This window comes from Corella eumyota, chromosome 2 (assembly GCF_963082875.1).
Source record: "Corella eumyota chromosome 2, kaCorEumy4.1, whole genome shotgun sequence".
NCBI lineage: Eukaryota > Metazoa > Chordata > Ascidiacea > Phlebobranchia > Corellidae > Corella > Corella eumyota.
Window position 1 is genome coordinate 15,791,651 of NC_137491.1, and position 24,196 is coordinate 15,815,846.

General features: G+C 28.0%; 5 protein-coding genes across 7 annotated transcripts; 4 read left to right on the forward strand and 1 right to left on the reverse strand.

Annotated features, from left to right (window-relative positions):
- The first annotated feature begins 9 nt into the window (after positions 1-9).
- LOC145741528 (nicotinamide/nicotinic acid mononucleotide adenylyltransferase 2-like) lies at positions 10-5,212 on the forward strand. Its single transcript, XM_082559124.1, has 8 exons — positions 10-149; positions 487-643; positions 1,567-1,645; positions 2,151-2,367; positions 2,645-2,718; positions 2,882-2,995; positions 3,925-4,103; positions 4,471-5,212. Exons 1-8 carry the CDS (start codon positions 65-67, stop codon positions 4,577-4,579), a joined length of 1,014 nt encoding a protein of 337 aa, XP_082415250.1. The 5' UTR covers positions 10-64; the 3' UTR covers positions 4,580-5,212.
- An 848-nt stretch (positions 5,213-6,060) lies between these two features.
- Positions 6,061-8,196, forward strand: LOC145743077 (sperm acrosome-associated protein 9-like). Its single transcript, XM_082560959.1, has 4 exons — positions 6,061-6,547; positions 6,638-6,823; positions 7,149-7,335; positions 7,620-8,196. Exons 1-4 carry the CDS (start codon positions 6,404-6,406, stop codon positions 7,988-7,990), a joined length of 888 nt encoding a protein of 295 aa, XP_082417085.1. The 5' UTR covers positions 6,061-6,403; the 3' UTR covers positions 7,991-8,196.
- Positions 8,197-8,260: 64 nt separating this feature from the next.
- Positions 8,261-12,295, reverse strand: LOC145742512 (sphingomyelin phosphodiesterase-like). The gene is made up of 12 exons (XM_082560285.1): positions 12,138-12,295; positions 11,812-12,019; positions 11,404-11,496; positions 11,036-11,285; positions 10,696-10,818; positions 10,512-10,607; positions 10,267-10,437; positions 9,842-9,993; positions 9,505-9,648; positions 9,044-9,230; positions 8,773-8,878; positions 8,261-8,405 (listed from the first exon to the last, which is right to left on the reverse strand). Exons 1-12 carry the CDS (start codon positions 12,293-12,295, stop codon positions 8,261-8,263), a joined length of 1,833 nt encoding a protein of 610 aa, XP_082416411.1.
- Positions 12,296-12,931: 636 nt separating this feature from the next.
- On the forward strand, positions 12,932-13,867 carry LOC145741602 (cytochrome c oxidase assembly factor 3 homolog, mitochondrial-like). Its single transcript, XM_082559210.1, has one exon. The coding sequence runs from the start codon at positions 13,258-13,260 to the stop codon at positions 13,546-13,548; it is 291 nt and encodes a 96-aa protein (XP_082415336.1). The 5' UTR covers positions 12,932-13,257; the 3' UTR covers positions 13,549-13,867.
- Positions 13,868-13,870: 3 nt separating this feature from the next.
- On the forward strand, positions 13,871-23,564 carry LOC145741601 (sulfhydryl oxidase 1-like). 3 transcript variants are annotated; one of them, XM_082559207.1, is made up of 15 exons: positions 13,871-14,042; positions 14,491-14,585; positions 15,090-15,211; positions 16,101-16,149; positions 16,477-16,588; positions 16,922-17,033; positions 17,707-17,867; positions 18,326-18,472; positions 18,797-18,926; positions 19,231-19,353; positions 19,705-19,843; positions 20,197-20,368; positions 20,713-20,932; positions 21,278-21,970; positions 22,375-23,564. In XM_082559207.1, the coding sequence occupies exons 1-15, from the start codon at positions 13,888-13,890 to the stop codon at positions 22,681-22,683; spliced, it is 2,739 nt and encodes a 912-aa protein (XP_082415333.1). In that variant the 5' UTR covers positions 13,871-13,887; the 3' UTR covers positions 22,684-23,564. The 3 variants fall into 3 exon arrangements, with proteins under 3 accessions (XP_082415333.1, XP_082415334.1, XP_082415335.1); XM_082559208.1 differs by lacking the exon at positions 15,090-15,211 and adding an exon at positions 14,807-14,907 and having other exon boundaries at positions 22,375-23,563; XM_082559209.1 differs by lacking the exon at positions 21,278-21,970 and having other exon boundaries at positions 22,375-23,562.
- Positions 23,565-24,196: the final 632 nt, after the last annotated feature.

A 24,196-nucleotide genomic window follows, 5' to 3' on the forward strand; every position in this document is an offset into this window, starting at 1 on the left:
CAACTATTATAGGGCTTTTGACTTTGTAGTAGATATTTATGTTTTATTTGGATGAACAGGAGTTATGACTTTTCAGAAAAGATGTCCAGTAGTTTTAGTTTGCTCGCAAGCTTTCGATCCTGTCACCTTGGGACACTTGAAGATGTTTGGTTAGTAACGTAGCCTACACAATTTTGTTTTTAAAAATAATTATATATTATTCTAATAAATTTTGAAAACAGGGTTATTTTAAAATGAAAAATATCCTTTTTTATTAAAAAAAAAATTTAGACTACAATATATTAATTATGGTTATGTTATTAAATTTATTTACTCTAAAGTGTTTCAAATTGTTGTTTTCAAACATTTTTTCATCATAAAATGGTACCCTTCTTAACTTATTAAAAAAAAAAAATTTTTTTGTTTGTTGTTATTGCCTAGAAGTATATATATAAAAACTTATTAATTAAGCTACAGTAATTTTTATAAAAAATTTGTTGTTCACAGAATTAGCGCGAAGTTTTTTGGAAAGAACAGGACAACATATTGTGGTAGGTGGAATATTATCTCCACTTCATAATTCAGTTGTTAAAAGTAATTTCTCTCAAGCTCATCACAGAGTTGAGATGTGCAGGCTTGCTGTACAAAACTTTTCATGGTTAAGGTAAATAATACTTTGTTAATTTTTTATATCCTATTTTTTTGTATTTATTTATCCTCGATGTGGGAAAGTGGACTTTATGACCCAAATATGAAGTAACATTGGTTTACCCAACACAGTCTTGGGTTGTCCATGGCAGTTTCGGATATTATAATTTATAATTGCCCTTTTTATAATAAAATGGTTTTAACATTGATTTAATAAATGTATTATATATTTTTTTTAGAAATTTTGGTGTTGGTATTTAAAGTTAAATATATTAGGCCTATAAAAAATTTTAAATTTTTGTTTGAAATTTTTTAAGAATTTTTTTTATGGGTAAATTTAGAGTTTTTTTTTTAAGTTTTTTTAATGATATTATGTTTGTTACAAATATTTAATTTTTTGGAATAAAAATAATTGGCCCTTTGAACTAATATATATTGTTTTAAAATTGAATGACGTAATTCAAGTTTTGTCATGATGTCATTTTTAAAATTGGTTGCAAATCAATATTATCTTACTGGAAAAGTCTTTAATTATTAATGAAATAATTCTTGCTTTTACTGAAATCTATTATTCTCTAAAAGTTGTTACACTTGGGATAAAAATTTGCCAATTTTAGTAAACACATTTTTAAAACAATATGTTGTTGAATTATTTTAAATAGTGTGTACAGGCTAAAATAGTTGCCTTATATGCTACATTCTAGTAATATATTTATATTTGTTATATTATGGGCCTGATATATATATTTTTTTTTGGCTACAAATTTATTAACCTATACTACTAACAAATTACTTTAAAAATTTTTAATATGCATGCAGTAGGAATCAAACCCAAGACATGTTTTGTAACACAACACAGTGTTTATTAATTTTAATACTATCATATAAATTTCTAATAAAGTTGTTATAAGTGTTAATAAAAAAAATTTTTTTATGTAGCGCTGATGGATGGGAATCATCGCAAAAGGAATGGGTTAAAACTGTTAAAGTTCTTCAACATCAGGCCAACAAAATCAAGGTTTATAATTTCATTTATAAAGTTGCATACCCAAATATTTTCCTAACATTTTAACTAGCCAGAATTCATAATATTACAATAATGGTAGCAGCAAGCATTAAAATATAAATATTTTTTTCTTATATTGCTAATAATTTTATTTAAAACGAAAATGGGCTTTGTACAGCTAAGGTATTTATTTTATAGTTTTTTGCTGGTGTAATTTTGATTATTTTTTGAAATGGGCCCTCACTGAAAACCATTTTACCAAATAGACATTTGACCGAAAACTCAATTTCTAAAGAATGAGTCATTTTCTAGTTCCCCCGTCTTACCCCGACCCCTTTTCTATGGGAAATGAATGTCTTTTTATTTTAGAAAAAAATTCTGGCCTAAATATCAGTACAATGTAGTTTTTTAGAATAATTTTTCGGGAAATGTTCATTTGGTCAAATGGTTCTCGACAATATGAGCATATAAGATACTGTTTTTAAAAATAATTTTAAATTTAAACTTATCTTGCAAGAACGAATATGGAGTACCAGGCCCTTATTCAAGCCGTATTCAGTATATCCCTACAACTCGATATCCGGCAAGTACTGTCACCTTACAACCAGGTGGAATGATCAGGCATCAGATACTGACTGGATCCAAGTCAATATCACAGCTCACTCACAACCAAAATAACAACGATAGTGATGATAATTCTGAGATCAATGAAGCTTCTGAACCAGAACTTGCAGGTTTTTATTTTCTGTTTTGTTGTAAAATTTATTTATTCTTTTTTGTATATATTTTTTTATTCTAAAAGGGCTGACTTCACAGCCTAAACATTGGCTAACATTTACTTGGAGGCAGTTTTGGTTTTTTATTTGGTAGTTTGGGATATTATCAAAAATGTTAACTGATAATTAATCTGCCGATTGAATTTTTGGTTCGGCAGGAATTCCTAACCGTTATAGCGCCAAACTTAACATCTGATTTAAATTTTATATTTAAAAATTAAATTTTATTTTATAGGAGTTGTTCTGAACAGATTGAGCAATAATTTACAGAAAGTATGTTGCGTACAACCTGTACCATTTGCTATACCGGTAAAACCACTTCTTTTTATTTTTTAGTTCATTTAAAATTTAGATATTATTTAATTGTTAATTATTATAACCAATAACAGCAAAATACAACCAATATTATATATACTTGTAAAACTATACTAATCAATTGCGGGCCTATGGTCTGCATTTTAAATTTTTGTAGGACAACATGGTATATGGAGCATCTTATGACTTGCGTCACACAAAAATTATGTTATTGTGTAATGAGGATTTGCTCGAATCTTTTTCTGTGCCTGGGCTCTGGTTAGATGAGGATGTAGGTATTCAGTTTTTTAATAAATATCTCTTACTTAATTAGACCTAGAAATAATAAATATATTGGCCTGTTAGACTATAAAATTTTAGCTATTTTTGACCCCAAGGTCGATTTGAAGATCCCCATTATTGAGCATAATGATTACTTAAGTTGAAACTTTTAAAATGGTATGTAGTCCTGTGTTTAATTTTCCTCTGCTTAAATTTAAAAGTGTCTTTAATTATAGTATTAGTAATATATTGATAAAAGTGTCACCAGTGTCTTTTTCTGGCAAGGGTGAAAATCGAAAACAATGTCCCTTTTAATTAACAGCATTACATTTTTTCTGCATACAGTATTTTTGAAGGCTTATGAATTGAAAATACAGCGTAATGTCTATAAAACTTTAATATAGAATAGTTGTCAAAATTTGTCCATTTCATTGCTTTATTAGAAAACCTACCATTAGCCTAAGCATTTTTTTTTTATTTTATGATTCTTTTTTAAATAAAAAGTATATACCCAATATTATTTTATTTAAATAACAATTTCCACCCTTAAAGTAGCTAAGTGCTATATTTTACGCCAAGGTGAAATTTTTAATGTGATTATATTTAGCACAAAGGTCTAGACTTAAAACACACAGGTATCCCTGCAGTGAAATAAAGAGATTCAGTCCTATTAAATATTTAAACATTGATTAATTATTCTGCAATGACTTTGTAGTTAAAAAACTTTTAAATAAAATGTCAATTTTTTTGTTTTTTTAGTTATTGCCAACATAATTTTGTTAAATTTTACTAAAGAAAAATAAAATTTTTTTAGTTAAAATATTTCTTAAAAAATCATTATCTGTATATATTTTATTATGGAAATGAAAAAAAAAAATTTAAAGTATGAATATAAAAAAAATTTTAAATTTATTAAACATAAATAAATATTTTTTTTAGATAATCGAGATTGTATCGACTTATGGAATTGTATGCATACCACGTAAAAAGGAGCAAAGTGCTCAAATTCGAGCCTCTTTAAGCAAACTTCAACATGTTTTATCAAGAGTTGAAGGCACTGTTATATTGGTTAACAGTTCATTGGATCCCGATATGTTTAATCTGCCTTCTACTGAGGGGTAAGAATTATTATTTTGTTTAATTTTTTTGTTATCAAAATTTTGTAAAATATTTTATGAACCTTTTTACATAAAAAAAAGTTTCTAAAGTTGTGTGTTATTATTAATTTATGATTTGAAAAAGTATAAAATTAAGATTTATTTATATTTTTAGTTTTTTGTCTGATATTAAAATACTTTAAATTATTTTTAGACTACTTTAGTTATAGTTTTATACGTTAGAATACTTTAGTTTAGTTTTATGTAAATTTATAGTTTAGAATACTTAAGTTACAGTTTTTATTTACTCTATTAAAAAATAATTAACATATTTTTTTATTAAAATTTATTTAAATTTTAACAAAATAATTTTTTTTATTTTAATTAGATGCACAGATAATGGGGGCAAAATTCTACGTGAAAATACCAGTCCAAGTGTTTTGGAATATATTTGTAGAAATGACCTCTACAGAGAACCAAAACCTTGTCCTGCCTAATCTTCAACTATATTTACTAGTGCATGTTGTATATTGTACGTAAATCTCGAATTGTGTAAATTTTGGTCACCGTTTTTTTGATTCTTTTAGATTTTATTTATTTATGTGTGTTAAAATTGAGATTTTTATTTTTTTTATTTTTGCATTTAATTATATTTGACAGTTTTTGCAATATGTTTTAAAAAAAGCAATTTTGTGTAGAATTGGGGTGCTAATATTAGTGTTATTTTAAGCCATAATTTTAATTAATTTTGGAAATTGGATTCTTTTAGATTTTATTTTTTATATTTGTTAAAAAATGGTTTTTATTTTTTACTTTTGCAGTTATTTATTTTTACAGGTTTTGCAATTTGTTTTTAAAGAAGCAATCTTTGGTAGCTAATATCAGTAAAAATTTAAGACATTCATTTAATAGAATATAAACCAGTGTTGGAAATTTTCCTTTTAAAATTGTTAAACTACTGCTTCAAATTGAATTGTCATGGAATTTTTTATTGATTTTAAAACTTAAACTGTACAGGTAATTATGTTATGCAATAAACATATAAATTTTTTTCCTATTTTCAGCACATTTTATGTCCTTTTACCTATCTTTATTTAAAATATTGCTATTTTTATTTATTTTTGCATTTAATTCCAACATAGTGTTAACTGTTTTAAATTTTATCAATCATTTTTTATTTTCGTTATTTTACTGTGATGTTGCTTACCCTATCCTTTGTTAAAAAACTGCCATTATTTTACATAGAGATTGTTCAATCATCGTTATGACGTAATAAAAGATGAATGTTGTAGTAGGGGAATTGTGTTTTAATTAAAAAATTTGTTGCTGCTGTTGTTTAATAACATGCGAAGCAACAATGTTTTCTGTGCGCAATTCTGGCCCGATGGCAAGAGGCTATATTCCAGATATGCGCATTATATACGAGGTAATTAGTATAAAGTAGCATAATTTACCTGTTACTAATTTACTTAAGGTAACTGAGGCCTATTTTGATTAAAACGAATGTTTTTTGTGCATTTTATCAACGAATTACGCTGTAGGGATATATTTGCGCGACCGATCAATAATTAAATAGGCTAGATAGGCCTATATATCGAATTTTAAACAAGGTACTTAAACAAGGTAATTCAGTTATTTAGATTCCAACTTTTCAAGTAAATTAGTTATATTTGGCAAGCTGTCCATTTATAGAATTATTAAACAAAGAACCCAATGTTATAGTAACACATCTATTTTGATTGACGCTAATTGGTTAAGGCATTTTTTGTTAAAATTCACGTTGTCTTATCTTCTCATTGTTTTTATTCATTGTTGAACAACAAAAACAGACAATGTACAATTGTTTCCTAGTAAGCCTTTTGCGCGTGGATAACTACACGCCCTCCTTTATAATTTTATAGTAAAGTTGTGGCGTTGTTTTTTTTTGATTAGTATCATGCTTTTTTGCTATAAAAGTAAAATCGAAAAAAGGGGTTTTTAGATTTTATTATAACTTTATAGCCTACTGTTGGTAATAAATAATTTTGGTTTTTGCTGGCGCTGAATTAAAATGTGAGTTATATGTGGCTTTAGGGCTCTTTGTCGACCAAGTCGAGTATCTAGTTTCTATTTTTTGATAACAATAACGCCTACTTGAAAAGATATACTCGAAGAAAACAAAAACGCTTAGCGTACCGGGCTGCTTATTTCGCGAATACCTCACTTTACAGTTAACTAAACAGTCAAGCGATAGACGTTGATACATAATTTAACAGCCTAAATCATATTCAAAGTTTTGATAAACTGCATTAGTATATAATCTTATTAAATTAAAGTGTATCATGAACGAAGTTCGAGACGCGTTGAATGAATTGGAAAGAAAGTTCAGAACGTTTTCTCAGCAGCAGTTTATATTTGTTACTGCGCTGGAGCGTTGCAGAAGTACAGCCTTTGAATCACAAACAAAAGTGTCAACTATTTCTCAGGTAAGAACATATATCGTTAATAGAGACTTCATTATTATACATAGCTTAGGCTACTGAAGTGAAAATTACTACAAATGTATAAAATTCTAGGTTTATGCATATGTCGAGCATGTGGCTAACAACGCTACCGACAAACGCATCTGCACCATTTTTCTTTCTCTTATTCGAGACTTAAGCGAATTTCGTAGAATGCTGACTAAGTTGGTTAGAAACTGCTCGGATGCAAAACTGAACGCTTACTTTGCTACATGGAAACGTATTTTGGAAGGACAACAGGTTTGTGTGAAGTGGCCATAGCAACATAGTTACATTACTTTAACTAATTTAAGCATTACAAGCAACATCAACTTTTTAATTCATTTATTTTTGGAGTGGGGAGCTCAATTTGACAGCCTGAAAGTAGGGTAACAAAAAACAATTATTCCCAATTTAGTCTCAAGTTGCGTGAGGCAGTTTGGGATACTGTTGCTCATTTGACTAAAAATTAATCTAGGTTTTGGATATCGTCTGGCCAGATATTCGTACGGTTTATATTATATGACTGGGTAAAAATAAACTTATATGTGATTACTTGTTTATCACCTTTGTATCTTACTTTTAGGATATTTCCAACATTCGGGCAAAATACCCATCCAGTCATGTTAATCATTTGAGTTGCGACGAAGCTAGAAATCACTTTGGTGGAATAGTTAGTTTGATTCCATTCGTGATGGAATGTGCTCGCAATGCAGTTAACCGTATTGAAGTCATTCGAGCCTACCGAAACATAGTAAACCACACTCCTTCGGGTAATTATGTATTTAGGTTTACCACTTACAGGCACACTATCATAATTTATATTAAGCCCTAATATCGTTCCTATAGTTAAAACATATATAACCTTATCACGTGGTTTAAAGCTATTGGTTAACATTAAGCCAAAAGATTACATTTTCTTAGTTGATATCTACTTAGGTTATATTGTTGTCTTTAAGATTACACAAAGCGTTAATTAATGATGTAAGCGTGTATAAGTTGGCCTATTAAGTTAAAAAAGCCTTTTCCCATTTAAACAATTTTTTAATTAATGTAGAAACTTCTCGACCGAGAGAAGGCGGTGGTAGGTTTCAGCGTAGGGGAATTCCAGCGGAATCACCAGTGATACCATCTCCAGCTATATCGTCGCCTGTTTCAAGCATATCAAGATGTTCAGTTCATTCTCAGCAATCAGCACGGTCTCCTGTGCCCCAATATTCGCGGCCACATTCGGCCATGCCCGACTTGCAAAGTGGCAGGCAAAAAAACAAACCTATCTTGAAATTTCGCTCATCGGCTGCTACCCAAACCCCAAACTACCTAGAACCTTCGGTCGACTGGGCTCGCAAAACTGTATCTCAGTGTGAAATGAGAAAGTTGTTAAAACAGCGCAAAACGCTGTTGTCCAGGCCGCAGTGGAAACCATAAGAATTTTACTCAGATTGTAGCTTTAAAATTTAACCGACCTTAAGTTAGCACTTATTATTGTTTAGTTACTTTGAGTGATGATTAACTTACAGATTTTGTTTAGTGTAGTTTTTTGTGGTTGTTACTAACAATCTATTTATAGTAATGTTTGCAGTCTATTATTAGCTAAATATTTATTAGTATGTATTACTTTATTGCACATTAATTAGCACAAACTAAAATAATTAAAAATATAATGATTATCTAGATAAGATTGTTTCAATTTTTAAATCAGCAGTGATTGTCGTCTCCTGGTCGATATTGTTTAATGCCACAAACTGTGGATTTCTTGCAGTTTGCATCACAGAATGACAGGTCTTCACTTTTGGTTTTAAATTTGTGGTAAAGCTGCAAATTGGCGTCGTCGGTTTCAAAACTAAAAAATTAGGCAAGGACCATTTTAATTTTGAGACATTCGAATTGATTATATGCATAAACCGGCGGCGTGGTGTGATGGTCAGAACCCTTGGCTTCATTACACGAGGTCCTGGGTTCGATCCCCACTATTTTCAAGCTGTAGCGCCTTAAAGTAAAGTGCTATTAACGGTATGAATTCCTGCTGAGCCAATATTAAATTAGCAGCCTAATTATTAAGCAATTAAAATCTATAATATTTTAAACTGGAAGGGCAACTTAAGACTGGGTCGGAGTAATTGATGTTCTTCTATGTTTAAGTCGCGCATTCGACTTTCCCACATCGAGGGTAAAGATCTTCACAAAAAAAAAACATTTTGACTGTTTACCCGTCTACAAATTTCTGCCATTCCGCCGGAGAAAGATTTTTCATTCCATAATCTTTCATCATGGAATATTCAAGTCGCCATTCTGGGTTGTTCTTTAAATTTGCATCTATCAAAAACAATGCAAACTGAATAGAAAACATAAAATATATTTTACTTACATAAATTCGCTTAATAAGAAAAGATAAAAAATAAAAAAATATGCACTTTACTAAAAACACTTACAAAAGTTACCCTATTTAGAAAATCTTGCCAAACTTGATCCTTACTATACCTGTTATGTTAAGGAAGTAGCTGTGTGCATCAAGCAATGCATGTGTTGAGCCATTATAGTTGCCGTCCATCGTGTATATTCTGTAGCCAGCATTCAAGTTCGAGTAAGTTGTAAACCCTGGCCCGATTAACCCCACGACTGACACTCTGGTTGGATTATCAATGTCGTAATACAACCTTAACTCATCCTAAAAACATTGGTATTAAATAATTTCCATAAAAAGAGCAAGATGTACATAAATAGTCATTTTAAGATCTTGGGTTCGATTCCCACAATTTCCATGCCGTGGCGCTTTTTAGTAAGACGTCTTAAACGGTACAAACTCCTTTTAAGCTCAAAACCTATTGGTAAATTTAAGACTGTGTCCGAGTAACAAAGGTTACTCTATGTAGAGGCCGAAAAGTTGGTCTTTTAACCTTAAAGATAAATATTTAAACCAAAAAAAAATAAAATTATTTTACCGTGTGTGCATGTCCAAAAAATTGAGCTACAATAGTCGATTGGTAACGGTTGATGATATTGTAATAGTTGCGACTCCACGCCTCTATGCAGCCACCTGTCGGTCGATGCGTGATTATCATCACTCTTTCACCTTTAGCTTCGGCCTAGATACGAATACTTTACATTTATTTATGGTTTTAGATTCAGCTGTAGTTAGTACCGTTTCTAGTGCCTATTACTTTAGAATGTTAAAACATATAAGCAGTGGTGATCAAAGCTTATACCCCATGTAGTAAATTCAAGTGTTCCAAACCGCCGGTTATAAATTTATATTTATACATTGATTATTAATTTTACCGTGTGCATGACGTTCGAAAACCATCTCAGTTGGTTTTCAGGATCGACTGAATTGGCACCAACCAATAACCACCAAGAATCCTCGCTACAATAATTGGTGTTAAGTGAAACCACCCTTAATCCTGGTTGTATTAAAGTTGTGTAAAATCCACCTGTAACAAAACACAAATATATATTCATTAAGCTAACTTAAAAAAATTAAAACAAATAAAGTAATACGAATAGTCAAAATAAACTAGCTGTTTCAATTTAAAGCGCTTTTAGCAGTAACAATTGTCCTTGAATAGTTTGTTTGTAAATAAAAGGCCCTGCAATTAAACAAAGATTATTTGCTAAAAAATGATTGCCTTAAAACAATAAGTTTATTAATGATTTACCATTTTTAAAACATTGTTTATTTTGCAATGCAAATATCACTAGCATACCTTGCATTACGGTATACAGATCACTTTCAGGTATCCAATTTTTCCAACTTTTATAAGCTGTGTCGTACAACCAGCTGATATTAGCTCCTTTTTCGTTGTAAATTGAATGAGGCGGGTACGAATTGACCGGGTCACTTTCGTGATTTCCAAGGGCGGCATAAACAGGGGTATCTACAAAATAGGTTGACATTATTATTAGTAATAAATGATCACGTTGTATAAAATATATATGTTTTTAATTGTACCTGGAAAGTATTTGGTTAACATATTCGACCATCTTTGTAGTTTATCGATTTGATCAGCTTGTGACTGGTTCCATACGTTATGAGCTGGAATATCACCTGCACGAAAAATTTCATTAACATTTAAAAAGTAGGCCATATAATTTAGGGCACACTTGGTGTTTTAAAAATGGTCGAATTGTCAAACCTGTGAATATGATAAAGTCTAGCTCTTCGTTTTGTTTGCCGAGCTGGCTCATCATTCCCTCAACTGTCCAAGGTGGCATGTCACAGTTTCTGTAATCTCCATATTTCCAAGCAGCATCAGATGCTACAAAATTTGTGCTTTTTAGTTAGTTTGTGGAGCAAAAAAATGATATTCTAAACGCGCGCATCGCACGCGTGTATGACGTAACAATGAATCGCAATGGCTTGAATAATTAACATAAACGTCCGATAAGTTGGTTTTTGAGCTTACTGAGTTTTATAAATTAAGATTGTTTTTGTTTATATTCTTATATTTATATTTAAAACTCTAAACTAATTACGGTTTGTTGGTATCGGATTGTTGTCTCTGCAACAAAGCGGTTCGCCACAGTTTGCACTTGCTCCTGCTTTATATCTTATATCCATGTGCATGTCAGTAAAAAATAAAAACTTTGATACCGGGGTCTGAGGTGTTACGTTGATTGGTTGTTGAGAGTATTTAGGTGGCTCCTTGTCGGGTAAATCTATTGACCAATCTGGTAAGAACCCGGCTGGTTTCTCACACTTGCCTTTTAAAAGCCAGTAGCACATCTAAAAAGAAGGCCTAATTTAATGTCATAGTAAAAATAACTACGTTTATCGTTAGTTTTTGTTTAAGTCAGTGCCATGGGTTAAAAAAACGTCATCTGCATAGAAATAAAAATCATACCTCATCTGGTTTTAAATTGAAAAGTACATAAAACATCATGTCCCGAAATTCGTCAACTGCTAAATGGCAAACGCGGCTGTCTTCTATCTTTAGCTGCAAGTGTAATAATGAAAGCATAAAAACAATATTTTTATAAGCAAACAGTATTAAAAACATTGTAGGATATTGAACACAAATGAATGTAGCAGAATTTTGTTCAACCAGTCGATAGTTTACCCTACAGTCGGCATTTTAATCATCGTAATGCGGTCACAACTATTTACCAAATTTTACCCGCGATAATTTACCCGCGCTCTGTATTACTTTATATTGGGCATACGCAGGCCTATAAATTAGATATATTTGTATGTCGTCTGCAACTTTATTATGTATGGATGGAGATAAGTAATTTATTGTTTAAAAACTTACTAGTTTGCACACTGGTATGGCGATATCCGATATAACTCCGTGCCCAAAATTGTTACCCAACAAAAATTGTACTAGTTTAACACCGTCTGCACATAGCGGGCATGTGATTCCACTATTGAGAACCATGTCGTCTATTTCAAGTTTCTTTTTGTCAGTTAAAATGTCACCTTGACTTAATATTTTTCGAATAAACAAAAGTCCAACATGCCTGAAAACGTAAATTTGAAATAATAAAATTGTTAAAGAAACTATTATTAGGATTAACTTCACTTTATGGATTACAGTCATTATAATTAAAATAGTTTATGTTTTTTAAAAGAATTTACTTTTTTAGCACGTCTTCATTTGTAGTCCACTGCTCTGCAGTTGAATGATGTTTGGACATAGATAAAACAGGTTTCTGATACCTAACAATTTTTGCTTCATTAAGACCTGCAAACGCTAAAAGCGCTACAGTTATGCCTAGTAATTTTAAAGCTATCATTTTCTATGAATAAAATAATCTACATAACATTAAAATACATATTTAATAAGAAATTTTGTTTAGATTAAATTAATAAAGTTGCATTAAACAATTTGTAGCCTATGTATGCTGCAGAAAATTTAAATAAACATATACTGCATTAAAAGTTAAACATCACATGATATTTGTTAAGTAAATAGCTTATAGCAAATAATAAACACAAATTAAAGAAATTTAAGCCTATGGATTTAATTTAGGTATATACTAAATTAAAGCTGGAAGTACTAAGTTGGTGGGCTTTGGTTTCTTTTTTGGATATTTAACTGTTAATTTTAATTTGTTGTGACTTCAAAAATTGACTTTCTACGTCTAATATTTGGTGATATAGTTGTTACATTACGTTTATAACTATTGCTTGTATTTTTACCTGTGCATTGTATAAAAAATGTGTAACAATATTTGCTTTTTAGTTGGTTAAAAACGATGATGTTTATGCTTTTATGTGTGTACAGAAGTTGTAGCTGCGACTCGTGGCAGCGAAGGTTTTGCTTATTTATTGCATTTAATTAGGTTACAACCATTGTTTCTATACAGCTTGTACGTGCGTATTATCTGACGTGCATACACAGTAGACCAGTGACCAGTGAGTGAGAGGACGTGTGATTGGGGTTTTGTTGGGGTCTAGGCTAAGCATGGCGTTGCATGAAATTAGACAAGCCGGTTGTAATGCATATAACCATAGCTAACTGACTAGATACTATGTTGAAATTTATCAGCAATTTATTGACTTGGTGTCAACTGTCAAAGTCAGTTACTCAAGTTTTTTTTTTTACTTTGCCAATATATATAGATTAAAACAAAGTCGTTTTAAAATTGGAAATTATCTGGAGCTTGGGCCTATGTGTTACCTTGTATTTGATGATAATATTTTTTTAGTTTTTGCTAATCAATTTAATAGAAAATAGGCTATAATTTTGATAATTATGTCAGCGCCTCAAATCCCTAGCCCCGACGCCAATCATCCGAGAATGCGAAGAGTGGATGTGACACGAGATTTTTTGACTCCAGGCCAACTAGGAATAATTGATCAAAACAACAAAGAACAATTTGCGAAATTTCGTAAGCTCCATCCGAACAGGCCAACCTATCTTGCGTTGTTTTTCGGAGGTATAGTGGCGTCAGTTTACGGTTATACAATGTATCGCATGTCATCAGACAATTTAGTCGACGAAATTGAACAAGAAATTTTGGGTAATACTGAGGTCCAAAAATAAACATTCAAAAATAATTTTCTCTTTTTTTTATTTTTATTGTGTGTGTTGTTCTGTGTAAAATAAGTGTTTTGTTTGAACTAAGGATAGTGAAATACTATCATTTAAATATTTAATTTCTAAAAATTAATTAATATTGTAATCTTTTTTTTAATTTCTGTAAATATGATTTTTAATGGGAATTTTAAATGATGCAACTGTTATATTAATCTTTATTTTCTTAAATAATGTTAATATAATGTTAAATAGTGTCAACAGAATCTTAAAATTTTTAATATTATGACAAGTTACTAAAAGTTAATGAATTCATTTTTTTCCTAGACATGATAATTTTATTAAAGAATGAATATTGGTTTGCATGGTTTATTAGTATTAGTAGGATTTTTCAATTTAAATCATGTTCAGTTTGTTGAATCGAATGAGGAGGGGTTATATAAACCTGGTGACAACGTAACACTACTGGATGGAGATAATTTAATATCAACGTTATCTAATAGGTTTGTGTTTTGAAACATGTAAAATTTATGGTTTTTAAGTATACTTTCAACTTTTATGGTTTATAACCTATTTGTATTAGCCTATTTAAATCATATGTGTGCTAACTCTATATTAACTTAAATAAAGATAATTTAAATTAGCATATATTTCCTGATCACCATTTAGAAGACATACAATATAAAAATATTATATGTTAATTTTTAAATGGTATTTTATGCAATTTTTTTCTTTTGTTTTGATAAATTACAAAATTATATATAATTTTGTGGTGTAACACTTAGTTTCACTGTATGAGATTTTGGGTTTAACCCCCACTCCTTTTTTTGCCCATGAGTAATGAGCTTTAAACAGTACTAACTTTTGCTGGACCTAAACGTAATTAGCAGGTCAATTATTGGGAAATAAAATCAATAAAAATATTAATTTTCAAACCATTTATTTTTTTAGTTCAACTTTATGGATGGTCGAATATTATTCTTCTTGGTGTGGTCATTGCCAGGAGTTTGCACCAACTATTAAAGCTTTAGCTAAGGATATATCAGGTACCATAAAACATGATTTAAATTTTTTTAAGAGTGTTTTTTCTTCTATTCAAAAAAACATTTTAAAAATGTTTTTGTATTAAATCAAATTTGTAATATATATATGATAGTGTATATTACATTGATAAAATTATGATTAGGTTTTTCTTATAATTTATTTAAATCGCAAAGTTTTTGTCTTCGTGGTTTTACTTATAAGGAAATATTATTTAAAACTCTAGAATGGCACAGATTAATTAACATCGGGGTAATAAATTGCCCTGACCAGAAAAGTCAGGCAACATGCAGAGTTATGAATATAATGGGCTTCCCAACAATGAGGGTAAAACAGCATGCTGTGATTTTGCATGTCAAATAACACAAATTTTCAGATTGTTTTTTTTTTCTCAATTGTGTTTCAGTTTTTTAAAAAATTATTCTGCATGCTTGTGAATGATTATGAAAAAAAATATGCACATGATTTTTTTGTAATTAATAAATCGTTTTTAATTTCTTGAACTGAAGGTTGGCGTTGGCTGTTTAACATTGCCGCTATAAACTGTGGTAACACTGCACCTAGTGGTGAAGAAAATTTTCTTACTTGCCATCGAGACCCGTTGTGGGTTCTTGATTATCCTGAATTTCGGGTAAAATTATTGGGTTTAGTTGATGGTTAAGGGTTTAAAACATTTTGCGAAATGTTGTAAAATACTTTAAAAAGTAGTGTTTTCAAATGTCATTTTTGAACAAATGTTTTAAGTTAATTATTTGGTAGTGGGCAAATTTTATTGTTTTAACTTAAAACCGAAAAAGGTATTTGTTTATACCGAAAAAGGTATTTGTTTATACCGAAAAAGGTATTTGTTTATACCGAAAAAGGTATTTGTTTATATCGAAAAAGGTATTTGTTTATACCGAAAAAGGTATTTGTTTATACCGAAAAAGGTATTTGTTTATACCGAAAAAGGTATTTGTTTATACCGAAAAAGGTATTTGTTTATACCGATTAAATAATAAATTTTATAATTTGGTTTATATTAGTTGAATAGAGGTGGCTTTGTTTTTTTTTAAAGTAGTAGATGTTACTGATATTCATGTTTGCTTTTTATCTTTATACATGTGTTAGATCATGTCTCATATGTTTACTTACTAAATATTAACACATTTTTTAATCTATTCATTAAAACTTTTTTTATTGCCATTCATTGTGTAATTAAATTTTAAACCCAAATTTTTTTTTATAACTATTTTCAATAAATTTCAAAAAATTGCTTTTAATATTTATCTGCAATTAGTTTACAATGCACAATTGTTTAAAAACCTAATTGAATATTAATTTTATACTTTTAACGTTGCATGAACACCATTTATTATATTAGTAAAAAAAAAATTTTTAAATAATTTGTTAGTTTAAATTTTTGATACCATTACTCTTATTTATTTAATTAAAATACCTATAAAGACACCGTTCCTAAGACGTGATTTAAAAAAAAAAGTGTTTTAGGATAGACTTTATTAATTTTATAATAATTTTAGTTTTATTCAACATCTTTTAATGGAACAACTATGGGTGAGACTTATGAAGGTAATTTAAATTATTTTAGAAGATTGGTTTTTGTTATGATATAAAATTTATTTATAAACAGCTATAAGCCAATAGTTTTTATTTTTATAGGTCATAGATTTTAAACTAAATCATTGCTATTTTAAGTACATTATGTTTAGTTATTTTAATATTATATGTTATAAACTTATTTTTTAAATTAAAAAAAAACATTGATTTTAAAAAAAATTTAACAATGTTTTTTCTTTATCTATTTTAAATTTTTGTTTAAAATTGTTACTCTCACTTATAGGTAAAAAAACCTAAATAAAAAAAAATCAATTTAATAAAATAAAAATTTAACTTTAGGTTCGCAGGAATTGAAGACATTAAGAAAATCAATAGTTGATTATGTTTACACTAATATTGATGGAGTAAAGTGGGATTATGACAATATTAAACCAATTATGCTACCTACAACGTAATTATATGGCAATTTATAAATTTAAACAACACTTCAATTAGTTATTTAAATTTGGTTTATTTTTTTTACTGTCTTGATATTTACGTTTTTTTTAAATACCTGAATACTGTTTTTAATGATGTCATCTTCACTAAAAAAGTTACAATTTAAAGGTTACAGTCTAAAATAACATGGTTTAACAAATCTTTAAAAAGTTAGTAAAAAAAACTATTTTAAAAATAATTTTGATAAATGTATTAAATTACCAATTAAAAAAATCTTTTAAGACATGGTAGCTTTAGTTTTTGCTTATTTAATTTTAAATTGCTTAATATGCTTTTTTTGGGTTAGATACGATGAATTTTTAAGTTACTCTACACCTGCGTTTTGGAAAACTTTGCCTTATAAAATATTGTATGCTGCACTTGTGTTTGAAGATGAAAATTCCTACATGGGAAGGGAGGTAAAAAATTTAGATCACCATTTGTTAAATTTTATATTTGCTAATTTTATTTGGTCTTTAATTATCTGGGTATTTTAAGTTTTCAGGTTATAATAGCTTGAAGTTTTATGGGCTATGATGGCTTTTAAAAATTTTTTTAAAAAAAAAAATTTTTTTTTGTTAAGTTTTTAAATTTTTTTGTTGTTGAAGTTTTTTAAATAAAATTTATTGTAAGCATATTAATTAGATTTAAAGTGTAACTTATTATAACTTATTATAGATACATACTTTATTTTTTATAAATTTATCAAAACTAATTGTATTTATTTAGATTTTATTTGTTTATTGTCTTTTTGTAATACCGAATTAAACTTAACTTAAGTTAATATTTTTTTTTTAATTATGATATTTTATGTCAACTTTTTACAATAATATACAAATAACGAAAATCATGGTTGAAAAATTTATAATTTTTGGTAAATAATTTTATTTTTGCGTTAGGTAATTTATATACACATATATCAACACAAACTCGACCTAAATAAAGTTTAAATATTTTAAATTTATTTTGAAAAATTTTACACATTTATAATATACCATAACATATTTGTTATATACTTTTTTGTTTTTTTTTAAATTTTTTATTTTATTTTTATAATTCCTATATTTTATAAATTTTTTTTGTTTTAAACAGATAATACTGGACACATCATCTTGTACAAATATGTTTGTTCGAAGAGTTAATACTGAAAACGAAAATGGTAAATTAATAATGGCTGTGTTAAACATTAAGGAAAATGAATTACCCATGGTGATTGTAATGAACAACAACGGCACAAATTTTCCTATAAAAGTGTAAGTTTTTGATAGTTTTTTTTATTTTTTTAGTGCAATTTAGTTTTTAATAGTTTTACGGTTATGTTTTCCGGCGATTTATAATTATTTTTGTCGAATGAATCACTATTATTATTTAAATTATATTTTTAGAATTAGGTATTAAACTTTTATTTAAATAAAATGCATATTTAAAATTTTGTATATATATACAAATTTTTTATATTTATTTTTTATATGTTAGAAAAAGTTATTAAAAATTTCCTAATTTTTATAACATTTTATAATATAGAGTTTTCTTAGTACATTGATTATTAAATCTTTTAAATTATTTTTAAATATTTATAACTTCATGAAAAAAACTCATTTTTTATATCATTTCTATAAGAATACTTTATTATTTTTGTTTTTAAATTAACGAACACTAAGTTTTTATACATAACGTAAACAATAACAAAGTATTTTTTAAACCCAAACAGAGTTATGAAAACCAGATCATTTTACACTTATCAACTAACTCAACTACCTGGAGTTGGACAACCTTCAGCTAAAATCCAAATCTCTGACACTTTAACAAGATCAGGGGATAATCAAACCTCATTGGTCAACTATAAGGAGGCAGACAGGTAATTGGTCGTTTTCAAATCAAATTTTTTTTTTTTTTGTAATTTTGTAGGCTTTTCAATCGAGTAAATATTATAATGACCAAAATTCTTCATCTATTTATAGCCTATAGGAAGTTTGATTTTTTAGCAAAAAATGCAAATTAGTTTGTTTTTTTGTCAAATATCATTTATTTTTCATTTAACTAATATGCGGTTGGTTTTGCTATTTAAAAACTTTTATAAAAAGTAAAAAAATTGCAACTTAAAAAAAATTTATTTTAAGGGCTATTAGATATACTTTATTTAATAATGTTTTAAAACTCCTAAAACTTGTTTTATGTGCAGAAATGTTGTTTATCTTGCTGATATTGAGTCAGCTCTACATTATTCCTTATCTATTGAGGTTTCATCAGTAAGAATACTTGAAGGAAAGAAATTAGAAGCTCTTAAAACTTTTCTGAAAGTTTTTCCAGAAGTAAGTTTGTTTTTAAAGTTTATTTTTTTATTGCTACAATGTTATAGTTCTTTAAAGTCCACAAGACAAAAACTAAAAAATCAATTTTAATTTTAAAAAGTTTTTTCTATAAATTAGACATTCTTATAAATTATGTTCACTAAGTCGTTTATATATCTGTTATGAGCCTTTTTCTAGTCAATTTAGGAAATAATAAAATGCATTAGTCGTATTGTTTTTTAAAATGGACTACAACACTTTGTTTTAGTGTTAGACATTAGTTGTTTTTTGTTTTTAATTAATATTAAGTTTTTTTAACATTTAGATTGGGGATTATTTTCCTGGTCGAAAGTCAACAATCAATTTTTTAATTTCGCTTTACTATTGGGTTAAAGATCAGAAGTCAATTCGATTTGATGTTTGGAGTAAAAGAGTTAATGAGAAATCGGTAATAATTGAATCTTTTTTTTTAACTAATAATAATTTTTTTTCCAAGCAAAATTATTGAATATATTACATCGATAGAGTAATATTATATTTAAAATTTTTTTTTAAATTTTACTTTAAAATTCAAGTAAAACTTTTTATTTGCTGGCCTGGTGTAGTGTTAAAAACACTTGGCTTCACTTAATATGGACTGGGTTCAGTTACCACCGCTTACATGTTAAAGCTGTTTTGAGTAAGGCACTATATAAACGGTACAAACTCTTGCCAAGCCAAAAACCAATCAGCAGCTTGATTAACATTAAAATATACCTAATATTATTAATAAAGAAAATTTAAAAATTATTTTTTTAAGATTGATTCATTTTTACCGCCCACCAATAAGTTATGGGTTGGATGTCAATCAAGTAAACCAAGTTTACGAGGTTATCCATGTTCACTGTGGACTTTGTTTCATACTTTAACTGTGGCTGCAAGTAATGCCGGTATTTCAGGTAATCAAAAAATCATGCTAAATTTATAATTTCTATTTATGTATTATAAGCTAAGTGGGCTACATGCTTATATGTCAAATTAGAAAGATCATATGTTTGTATACTCTAACTCTAAATATGTGTACCCTTAACTTGATAAACCCTAAAAATATATACCCTTTATCTAACTCCATAGGTTTAGGTTATTTCTTTTTATATTTATTATAATTAACACTCATTGTTCTTGTTACTTTTACAGTTCCCACAGCTTACTACTTACTTTTATAGTCCTAAATTTTTTTAAAAGACTGTAAACTATAAGTGATCCAAAATTGATTATACAAAATTTTAACAATAACAATTATTTTTTTTAGACGAAAGTCTTGTACCTGATGCTATGTACGCTTACATCACCAACTTTTTTGGATGTAGGGATTGCAGAAAGAATTTCAAGAAAGAAGTTAGTGAGTTTAGTTTTGAAGATACAAGTGAAGTGAATGATGCTGTGTTGTGGTTATGGAAGGTTCACAACAGTGTTAATAAAAGGTGATTATTAAATTTTCTATTTATGATATCAACTATTAAATTTAAAAACTATTTTTTTTAACAATGACGGTAATGGTGTACTTGGGTCCCTTGGTTTGATTCTCATTGCTTCCATGCTTTTGCATATTTGGGTAATGGACTAGGCCTGAGTGTAACCCTGTATCTGGGTTGTAAACACATTAAGGATAAATTTAAAAAAAAACTTTTTTTAGTATTAGGAAATGGACTTTTTTATTAACTTAAACAATTAAGAATACTTAAAAAAAAATTATCTATATTTAATGTGAAAAAATATTTATTTGTTAACTAAAAGGGACTAAATTCATAATTTTCTATTTTTGAAGACTTCATTTAAATTCCACAACCGAAGACCCAGAATTTCCCAAAGTCCAGTTCCCGCCAAAGGAAATGTGTCCCAGTTGTACAGATCCCATTACTGGTGAAATTAACGAAGATGAGTTGATCTCATTCTTGATGCATCGTTATTCAAAACAAAATATAAATCTGGATTATTTGGATTTAAATTTTTCAGATTTTTATAACGATGCTGCAGTTAATGTGGAGGTAAATTAAATATTTTTGATAGAAAAAACTAAAAAAAATTTTTATTCAATCTACAAATTAACAATTGCATATAAAGAATTTATTTTGTTGTTTATAGAATTGTCATGTATATATATCAAATGATTTATTTTTCTATAATTTGTTGTGTAATTATTGATTCGTTATTTTTAAAAATCTAATTATAATTTAGTTGTAAATTATTCAAATAAATAAATGATATTTATGCATGCAGTTAAGTAGCATGTTATATTTTACAAATCAAATTAGAAAAAGTAGCTGATAAATTCAATTTCTTACATAATCTTGCATGGCATGCCTAATTAATCTTGTTAATACTTTAATTAGAGAACAGGCGAAAAGAATGATTCAAAAATTCAGATTTTTGATTTAAAAGAAATAAAACCACAGCCAATCGATTATGAATTGAAATCTGAAATAGAAAATGGAAATACAACGTTTTTTGCTATTGAAAAAAATTTGAATAGCAACAATGAATCAAAAATTGTTTCTGAATTCAAAGAAATACCAATGGATTTAAATCCTAAAGTTAAATCTGTTTATGAATCAGAAAATGACTCTGACAAAGTTTCCACAAGCATTATCAATGACTCTGATAAAATAAAAAAATTACCATTTAAAAATTATGTTAATGAAATGAATTTTGACAAAGTGTTGCCTACCCAAATGGAAAGACCACCTCTAGCTGAATCTATAAAAATTGAATTTGACGAGCCCTCTATCCATTTCGCATTCGAAAACCGTAAACCCATCATACCAAAACAATCTGAAATTTCTAGCCTAGAAAAGCCCATAACAGTAGAAATTTTAGAAGATAGTGACTATGGTATACAACTACAAGTACCACAACCTAATATTGATCAAGATCTTTCTGAAATCAACCCAAATGCTTTTTTCGGGAATAAAAACAACGATGCGATTAATTTGTTTATGGCAGAGCAGTTTAGTGAAGAAATAAGGAATCAAGTTAACGATATTCTAAACGATGTTGTGATAATTCCTGAAGAAGTGATTGTTAAGGTAATTTCAAATTGATGATGGTCTTGAGTTGAAATTTAGATTTTAACTGTAGTGATTCATAGTAGTAGTTTAATATCATATTAGGTATAACATATTAACATTTGAAAACTTTAGTAGTTTAGTTGAACTAGTTAGTGTCGTGCATAATTCTAGATTTATAGTTTAATAAAAATTACAATTAACCTTGCTAGGTAGAAAGACTTTTTTATGCAAGTAGAACTAAAGTGAAACTATTCTAGTTAGTGTTATGCTATTAAGGGGAGATTTTGTCATTCTTTACTGCATGTTATTATAATTAAAGCATGCTTTTCAATCATACCCATCTTGTAGCTTTCTTAATAGGTATGTGTGAAATTAATTTTTTTTTTTGTATTTAAAATAATTTGTATTTTTTTGCTGCTTAGATGGACAAGGAAATTGAAATTGGAATTAATCATGGGGGCAGTGATTCAAAATCAATTAAAGAAAAACTTGAAAATTCTTTTCATTTTGAGCAGCAACGGTTTCACCCTCGGGCTCTTGGTGGAAATAAAATAATCGGGGCTAACAAAGATGGGTATAACAGAAGTTGGGGCCTCGATTTTAGTCCCTTGGATATGAGTTTATGCGTTATGCTGTGGCTTACGACAATCGTGGGTTCTGTGTTTTTGTATTCTGTCTTTCGGATGCGACGAATGTACTCCAAGAAAAAGGATTACAGGAGAATGATGTAGAGTTTTTTAGTAAATAAGGAGTAACCTTTTAGGATTTTTTCTTGATTTAAGAAGTAGTTTTTACGTGCCTTGGATGTTTTTATAAGGTTGCAATATAATTTGTTTTTTATGTTGATATTAACAAGCATACTAAAATTTGAACCAAAAATTTATTAAATTCTTTTATTTATTTTTTATTTATTTTTAGTGGGGGATTTACCTATTAGTTATTTTGTGTCTTTGTTGCCTAAAGTAAGAACTTCATGGTTATTTTAGTATATCACTTAGTTTAGAGGAAATTTAATTAAGGGTTAAGGTTAGCAAAAAAATATGTAAAGTTTTTTTTTAATTGAAAAAATTGAATTTTTTTATTCTATTTTAAGCCTAATTTTGAACCCTTTTTTTGTAAGTTGACCAAATTTTTAATCATATCTCTGAATTCTAAAGCACTAATTTTTATTTTTTCAAAATACTTGAAGCACCTTAACTTGTATTTTGTATTATGTTTTTACTGTGCAATACTCACTATACAACAATACTGTAATATTTGTATTAAAGAAAGAGTTAATTTAATACTAGGTATTTTATGTCTTTATCTATTTTTAATTGTTTTTGAAGCTAAAAATGCCTTTAGCACTATGAGTTAAGATATAGAACAGCATATTATTTAAAGCTGTTTCGTTTGATTTACCTGTGTTTTGTTTTTACAAAAGAGGCACTTTTGGTTGCCTTTTTTGGTAGTTCTTTTTTCATTTCTGTAATTTTATGGTAAATGGGTGTGCTAATTTTGTACAAAAACAAAGTGATTTTTGGGGGAATTTTTTTCTTATGTTTTTTTTTAATATTTTTTTTTGGATGGAAGGTTTAGAGTATTTTTTTAGGGCTGTGTTAGTTTTTAGTGCAATATGGTAAAATCGAAATACAAATTGTGAAAGGGTATTATTTGAAATGTTTTTTTGTTTAAAAAATAAATTTTACAAACAATTTTTACATTTTTTTAGAGGTTTATTTAATTTTAAACTAAATATATTTTAACACAAAATTGAATTTGAGTATCAAAATTTTATTTAAGTTATAAAAATCACAAAAGAACAACTTTACACGTCTTTGTTCTGAAAAAAAAAATTTAAAGAGTAAAAATAAGGCTTTTAAAGAGTAAAATAATAGCGTGAAAGGAAAATATTCAATAAAGTGAGGTAGGTATTAATTTTTTGCATGCTGTCGTATTTTTGTCCAAAAATTTGTTCATTTTTGATTTATTTCATGAAGTATTTAACTCGTTTGCAAATTCCCTGACAAACTTTGTCAGCAATCGCGGTATGGAGGTTATCGATTACCGCGTTCAAGTTCCCGCGTTTTGCAACAAATACCTGAAAGCAAAATAATTATTAGACTCCTGTTAAATACAATTATATTCACTGTTTTTAACTTATCTACATTTAAAAGGATCTCATAATTGGACTATTATGTTAAAGGCCTGCCAAATTTTTAATCTAAATAGGCCAATTGTGAATATTTATGTTAATTTAAAAAG

Coding starts and splice junctions, on each gene's coding strand:
- LOC145741528 (XM_082559124.1), top strand. CDS start 65: ATGACTTTTCAGAAAAGATGTCCAGTAGTTTTAGTTTGCTCGCAAGCT. Junction 644..1,566: donor CAAAACTTTTCATGGTTAAG/GTAAATAATACT, acceptor TTTTTTATGTAG/CGCTGATGGATGGGAATCAT. Junction 2,719..2,881: donor CTGTACCATTTGCTATACCG/GTAAAACCACTT, acceptor AAATTTTTGTAG/GACAACATGGTATATGGAGC.
- LOC145743077 (XM_082560959.1), top strand. CDS start 6,404: ATGAACGAAGTTCGAGACGCGTTGAATGAATTGGAAAGAAAGTTCAGA. Junction 6,548..6,637: donor AAGTGTCAACTATTTCTCAG/GTAAGAACATAT, acceptor ATAAAATTCTAG/GTTTATGCATATGTCGAGCA. Junction 6,824..7,148: donor GTATTTTGGAAGGACAACAG/GTTTGTGTGAAG, acceptor TCTTACTTTTAG/GATATTTCCAACATTCGGGC.
- LOC145742512 (XM_082560285.1), bottom strand. CDS start 12,295: ATGATAGCTTTAAAATTACTAGGCATAACTGTAGCGCTTTTAGCGTTT. Junction 9,649..9,841: donor TTTCGAACGTCATGCACACG/GTAAAATTAATA, acceptor ATTCGTATCTAG/GCCGAAGCTAAAGGTGAAAG. Junction 8,406..8,772: donor TGGCAGAAATTTGTAGACGG/GTAAACAGTCAA, acceptor CTAATTTTTTAG/TTTTGAAACCGACGACGCCA.
- LOC145741602 (XM_082559210.1), top strand. CDS start 13,258: ATGTCAGCGCCTCAAATCCCTAGCCCCGACGCCAATCATCCGAGAATG.
- LOC145741601 (XM_082559207.1), top strand. CDS start 13,888: ATGAATATTGGTTTGCATGGTTTATTAGTATTAGTAGGATTTTTCAAT. Junction 19,844..20,196: donor AAGTAATGCCGGTATTTCAG/GTAATCAAAAAA, acceptor TATTTTTTTTAG/ACGAAAGTCTTGTACCTGAT. Junction 21,971..22,374: donor CTGAAGAAGTGATTGTTAAG/GTAATTTCAAAT, acceptor TTTGCTGCTTAG/ATGGACAAGGAAATTGAAAT.